This window comes from Corapipo altera, unplaced genomic scaffold (genome assembly GCF_003945725.1).
Source record: "Corapipo altera isolate COAL_440 unplaced genomic scaffold, ASM394572v1 1, whole genome shotgun sequence".
Classification (NCBI taxonomy): domain Eukaryota; kingdom Metazoa; phylum Chordata; class Aves; order Passeriformes; family Pipridae; genus Corapipo; species Corapipo altera.
The window spans coordinates 41,169,127-41,175,621 of NW_020884873.1; the positions used below are offsets into that span (position 1 = coordinate 41,169,127).

General features: G+C 45.9%; 1 protein-coding gene across 3 annotated transcripts; it reads right to left on the minus strand.

Annotated features, from left to right (window-relative positions):
* Positions 1-313: 313 nt before the first annotated feature.
* GPR85 (G protein-coupled receptor 85) lies at positions 314-5,320 on the minus strand. Of its 3 annotated transcripts, none has more exons than XM_027665650.1 (2): positions 4,611-5,320; positions 314-2,997 (listed from the first exon to the last, which is right to left on the minus strand). In XM_027665650.1, the coding sequence occupies exon 2, from the start codon at positions 2,820-2,822 to the stop codon at positions 1,710-1,712; it is 1,113 nt and encodes a 370-aa protein (XP_027521451.1). In that variant the 5' UTR covers positions 2,823-2,997; positions 4,611-5,320; the 3' UTR covers positions 314-1,709. The 3 variants fall into 3 exon arrangements, with proteins under 3 accessions (XP_027521451.1, XP_027521466.1, XP_027521458.1); XM_027665665.1 differs by lacking the exon at positions 4,611-5,320 and adding an exon at positions 4,326-4,557; XM_027665657.1 differs by lacking the exon at positions 4,611-5,320 and adding an exon at positions 4,083-4,182.
* Positions 5,321-6,495: the final 1,175 nt, after the last annotated feature.

Consider the following 6,495-nt stretch of genomic DNA (forward strand, 5'->3'; position numbering starts at 1 on the left):
TGTTTTTATGATTGACCAACTCATGATGTTGTGCTTCAAATATACACATATTCCAAAATTAAACAGTGAAGTTAATGTTAAATACTGTGTTGTAACTTTAAATATAAGTGACATATTAGAACAGATAGATGGGTAATTATGATAAACTACACAATAGTGCTACTGTAGATAATATAATTTATCAATCCTGTGGTCCCCACCATTCATGCATTTACAGTTTGGGAATACAGTGACTGCAAAGGATAATAAGTCATAATGGCTACATTCTCAGTACTTCATGCTAGCTCACTAGACAAAATAAAAAGGTTAATTGTATAACTGGAAAAATGTAAAATTTTATTCCAAGAAAATTAACAAGCTACACAGGTAAATTTTGGCAAATGCAACTTTATATTGAAATCCACACATCTGTATCTGAAAGAAGGAAAGACTCACAGACTCTAATGTATTTCTAAAACACTAAGAAATCATATTATATGCTTTCACAAGTTAAAACTTAAATAATTTAAAACAACCAATACACCAAAATGTGCAGAAAATATAAACAAGACTGTGCCTTCAGTAGAATAAATGCTTCACAAATTGTGCAAGATATCATACTAAGGCTGCGGTCTCCCCATGACAGCTGTCTCAAAATATAAACATACATCAACTGCCTGTGTTTCTCAGAACAAACTAGAAAGGGCGGCACACCTAGAAAAAAATCATATAATCCCAGTGATGTGCATATTGATTTTGGGAACCATTGGAGTAAAAAGGAAAAAAGAGGACTAAGTGATCTTTCATGCACTCCCAAATGACTGACCAGAGTTATTGATTCAATTTTCCTTGCTTATTTGCTTCAATGCTAAACAAAATGGAAGATACTAGATAACCCTTTAAGGCAACATGTGTTTATTCTGTATAATTATAACTCTTCAATTATGACTGGATATTGTTGTTAACGTTGCCTAACAGACTGATATCTAGCTTTTTAGAAAATATAAATAAGAGTCTATTAAACTTTATACCAAATCAGCAAAAAACACAGAATACAGTTAAATGTTAGTAATTTCACTCTTAAGGAAAATGGTATTTAGAAAGAGTAATATATTTGGAAAAAAAATTAAATTCGAAATCTGAACAAAAATACTGCTTTGGAATGCTCCTCAAAACTTACTCACAAGGCAAACAGATTTGTAAGTGTGATAATCCAATAATGCATGGTACATCTTTAATCAGTTACAGTACTTGAGTCCCCAGTTTTCAGTCTTTGCAAAATAATAATTGTATGAAATGTTTTAAAGGTCTTCAGATGTCTAAAATTAGTTTTATCAACACATTAACCTCATATCAACTTAATTTATTAAGATGTCCAATGCTAATCTTTCTGATGTTCTTATTTTATGTAGTGATATACACAGCATTTAGCACTGATACTTAGCACCTGCTACTTTCATTATCTAGATTTCAACCACATAAAGGAATTCAGGGCAGTAGTTCAGTCCTTTGTTCTTAATTACAAACCTTCAGCAGTGGTCAGCAGGAACATGTTTAGGTTTAAAACAGGATTAGAGGTGAGCTATTGCAAAGACTGCAGAATGTTGCCCAAATCCTTACAGCTGCTGACATCCCATTCTTGATTTTCTCCTCAAGACATGGCTACAGGCCACAATTGCTTAGCAGAGAATGGTAGTGTTTCACAAGGCTAAAGATTTACAGATGCTCCCTCATATAACACAGTAAGGTTCCCTTGGTAACCTGGATTTTCTGCAGTAAAGAAGGGTTGTGCTGAAACAGCGCCTCAGCTCCCTGTTGGAGAAAATGCAGACAAAAGGATTGATTCCAGCTTGGGCAAAACTCATCCAGACAGCGGCCGTTAGAAATCCCCCAGGTACTACAGGCCCTCTTGCAAAAACTCTCCAGTAACAGGCTACCAAATAGGGACCCCACAAGGTCAGAAAGAGAAATGTCATGATGTAGAACATTCTGCTGATTCTCTTCTCCATTTTGAACTCATCTAAAACCAGTAGCCTCCTCCTGCCCGTGGTGTTCGCATTTTGCCTGATTCCCAACAAGGTTGGAGGTGTGGGACCCCTTCCGAATCCAGCCAGCCAATTAGCAGCTGCTTGACCACTCGCTCCAGGACCATGAAAAGTCCAGTTCTGGCTCACTGCTGCAACAAACTGGACTGGCTTCATTTTCCTGCGATCGTGAACAAAAAATATCAGCTTGAGGTAGACAAGCTGTGTGGCTAGGAGGATAAGGGCAAGAAGAAGCATAAATCCCAAGGAATCATTAGCCCTGAAGGAACGATGCTGGAAAGTGCATTGGTCTTCCTCCCTAATGAACGAGTAGGTGCCCACATCTAAAACTGGGGGGAAAGCCATGGCTACAGAGAGAGTCCAAACCATACAGATAACAGCCAAACAAGTCCAGAAGGTCAGTCTTTTCGTATAAAAACGGTGGTGGGCAATAGCTAAGTATCTTGTGACGCTTATGCAGAATAACATGAAAGCAGTGTGAAAGCAGGACAAAACCCCCAAAAAGGCAATCACCTTGCAAGTAAGAGTCCCATACGTCCAAGTAGAGCCATTTTTCACAGAGGTGAAAACAAATGGGAAACAAATTGCAGATCTGAGGATATCTGAGCAGCAAAGATCCAACAGGAAGTAGTAAGGAGCTCTATGCAAGGTCTTATCTTTGACTAGCAAAATGGAGATCAGAAGGTTACCCACAACACTGACTCCTATTATGAAACCCAGTGAAGTCAGTTTCAGAAAAGCTGTTAAAGGAGAGAGATTTTGTAAAATGTTGTCAGCTGCATGGCTGTAGTTCGCCATAGATGGATGGATGATATGTATATTGCCTCAGTCAAGTCTCATGATCTATATTTAAGAACAAGGAAAAAATAGATCCATACATCTTACTGAAAATGTAATCCACAAACAGAACTGATCTTGTGTCTAGTCATACAGTACATCCTCTTCTTTCTGATTTGTCATGCCATCAAAATATCTGAAAAAAAACGAGCTATCAGTTCTTAAGTTAACACAAAATGATGTCAGAAAGTGCTAACAAAGATGTTAATTTATGGAGAACCAAATGAAGTTGTAAATTTGAGTACTATTGTTTGTTTTTTAAAATCATGAGGCTTTTTTTTAATATACTTACTCTTTAGTATGATTGATTATTGACAGATTTGGCTTATTACAGTTTCCGACTGACCAATGCCCCTTATATTTGGTAGCACATATAATGTCACAGTGAAAGCCTCAGAGATTTTATGAATCAAAAGATTCCCAGTTTGTGAGCCCAAGAGTTAATCACTGACATCTTTTTTAAAAATCCCCAAAGACCACTGATATTTTGACATTACCTACATTTATTTTATGTCTACTGTATTTGTCAATGTTTTAAGAGGCAGCTGCTATGTTGATACGGATCACACCCAAAGAAAGCCTGCAGAATTTATGTTTTTTAACCCAAATCACCAAAGCACATTAAGCACAGTGTTAGGTTATGCATATTGTAAGAGAAGCAGCATTCATGATTCCCCTCCCTTCCTTCTATAAACTATAATTTTATCATTTAGGCTTTTAGATAAACAGGTATCCAGACAGTCGATAGCAGTATGCTTTAGGGTGTCGTTCCCCCCCTCCCCCGCTTTAATGCAAATCGTTAAAGCCTCGACATAATTCATAATAAGCAACGGTCAGTGTAAATACTGAGCAAAAATAGGCAACGCAGCCAAGATTTAATGCCCATCCTTTTGGGAGGGCTAGTTTTGGTTATGCTTAGATAAACATATAAATTGATATTTTTTTTTTTAGCTAATTAGGGCTCCGCGATTCCCACTAATCCTCCCAGTGAATCCTACCGGAACACATTTCATGCAATAAAATAAAATAAAATAAAGAACTGTCTGTTGCTGGGGTTTCTTGGGGTTTGTTTTTCTTTTTTTCTCCCTCCAGAGCCAGGGACAGGAGCCACAGCAGTCATGATCAGGCTCCTCCGTTATTCACACGAAGTGTTTCCTATGCCACCTCGGGTGTACAAAGGATATTCCCACTGAATCCCAGCAAAAATCCTTTCATTCTTACCGTCCACAAAAGAGCCTGATTGCTGCTGTGTAAACAGAGGCTGATCAGATCATGGCATCGTTTTAAAACCATGAAATCAGGCTCCCCCTCCCCCTCCCGCCAGCCCCGCCGCTCCCCCTCCTCCGTGGATCTGTCCCCGCGGCGGCCGGCCCTGCCTCCGCACACACTCCCGCACGCTGCACACCCGGCGCTCGCTGGCACCCTCGCACCGCCGCTGACACACACATACACTCACACACTCACGGGCACAGCCGCTCCCCCTCGCCCCGCCATGCAGGGCTGGACTGCGCCGCACTGCAAGGCAGCCCGGGTGCCGCTGCTTGGCATCAGCCGCATCTGCCGGAGCCGTGCGAGAGCCCCCCGCGGCGGGGAGCTGGGGTGAGCGGAAGAGGCATTGTCTGTGAGCGCTTTCATCATGCCGCTTCTTTGGAAATCACCCCCCAGGCCCGCTCCCTGAGCGGGGGAGCCCTCCCCGCACGCACCTGCAGCCGCGGCAGCCCTCGGCGCCCCCAGCCCCTCTCCTCCTACCTGTTGGTGCCGGAGATCCCCACATGCCAGAGCTGCTGCTTGCCGCCGACCGAGGGCTGCTTTATCCTGGCGGTCTTTTCTATTCTCCTCTGCTGTCTTTCATGCTTCTTTCTCTCAACCCTTTTCCTTTTTTCCTTTTTTTCCTTTTTTTTTTTTTTTTTTTTTTTTTTTACCTCGGTACCTTGGCCGAGGATCCAGTCAGTGGCTCTGGCGGCGCATGCTCGCCGCGCCTCCCCCCCTGCGCGCCGAGCCCCGTCCTCCCCTGTCGCAGCGCTACAATCTCTCCCAGTAACGCAGCGGCGGCGGCCGTCTCGATGAGGGCACGGCAGCCTCGGCGGCGGCAGCTGCGGCTGTCTCAGTGAGGGCACGGCAACCTCCGCGGCGGCAGCAGAGTCCTCAGTGGTGTTCGGGCAGCCCCGGCGGCAGCAGCAGCAGCCTCCTCAGTGAGGGAAAGGCACCATCCTCAGTGATGGGAAGGCAGCCTCCTTGGCAGCACGTTCCCATCGCGATGCATAGCCGAGCTGGATTTACTGGCGAGCCTGGGCAAGCCAGTGAGGAAAGGGAGGGGAAGGAATCAGGTCCTGTGCTCCTTGTTTATGCCGCTGGGCTTCCCCTCCCGCCCCATTCGGTTACAATAGGGGTCTGGAGGCGCCCGCCGCGTTGCGCGTTGCAGCCTGTGTCAGGAGAGGGACCGGGCGGTTTCTTCTTCAGCTGCTGCTGCCTGATCTTCCCGCTCGTGGCTCCTTTTCCTCTCTCCCGATTCCCACCCGGTGAATTCCTTCTTCCTGACCCCCGAGCCAGGCAGGACTCCTTAATAAGTGCCGTTGTTCGTGGAGGGCGCATTCGCCGCGGGGCCGTGAGGACACCGCACCTTCGCCCCCCGCAGCCCGTGGAGCGGCTTCCCGACGCGCAGCCCGAAGCCGGCGCAGAGCCGTCAGCGCTCTCGCTTCATGGCGGCGGGGATGGATCCGATGTTAGCCCGTTCCGTCCGCGGCAGGGCCGGCGTTCCCCCTGGGCGCGCAGGGCGGCAGCGGCGGCCGCCGCGGAGCAGCGCCCGCCCGAACCGGCGGCCGGCGGGGATCGATCCCGAGCCGTCCCGATGATGTCATGCGGGCCGGGGGGCCGAGGCGGCGGCGCTGGGAGGCGGCGGGCTGTGGCCTGGGCCGCCGCAGGGGCCTCCCGCCGGCCCCCGCACCCGCTGGTGCCACCGCTGTAAAACCAGGAGGGAGCGGGAAGGATTTGGATACGGCTTGTAAGAGCACGTTCCTCCGCCCTCCCGCCTCTTCGGTTTGTGTGGAAGTTTATCCAGGAGAAGTGGGAACATGAAAGCCATGCCCCAAGAGTAATTCGCTTTGACTGCAAGGCAGTTGAGGAACAGCTTGTTTTGGGTCGAGAGATTTGGATCCTGAGGAACTTCTTCACTGGGAGCTTCTGTTCAAGGCAGAATAAATCCTTCTGGGGGACAGATTTATGGGGTTGATTCATAATGTGTGTCACATCTATGAGACCGTTAGTAGACTACAGGCATTTTTTAAGGCTGTTGTCAAGTTGGGTTCTTTTTTTGGCACTTACTAAAAGACATTGGAATTGGTGGCCAAACCACAAAAGCAACTTCAGTAACAGTCTGACCAAGCCCAGAGGTCTGCAGCCATTGGAAAATACAGTTATTTAAAACCAACATAGCATGTGACTTGTTTCAGCTAAAATTTATTCTTAGGCAGAAAACCCACACAAAGCTCAGGTACCACACAATTTTTTATTTTTTTCTCTTAATGTAATTATGACAATTTCATGATGGTGTTCGTCTTTGGCATGGTAGGTGTTGGGTGGTTATTAAAGCTACTAGTTCAAGATGCACTTTTCATGTCCCAGTCACCTAAGCTAA

Coding starts and splice junctions, on each gene's coding strand:
- GPR85 (XM_027665650.1), bottom strand. CDS start 2,822: ATGGCGAACTACAGCCATGCAGCTGACAACATTTTACAAAATCTCTCT.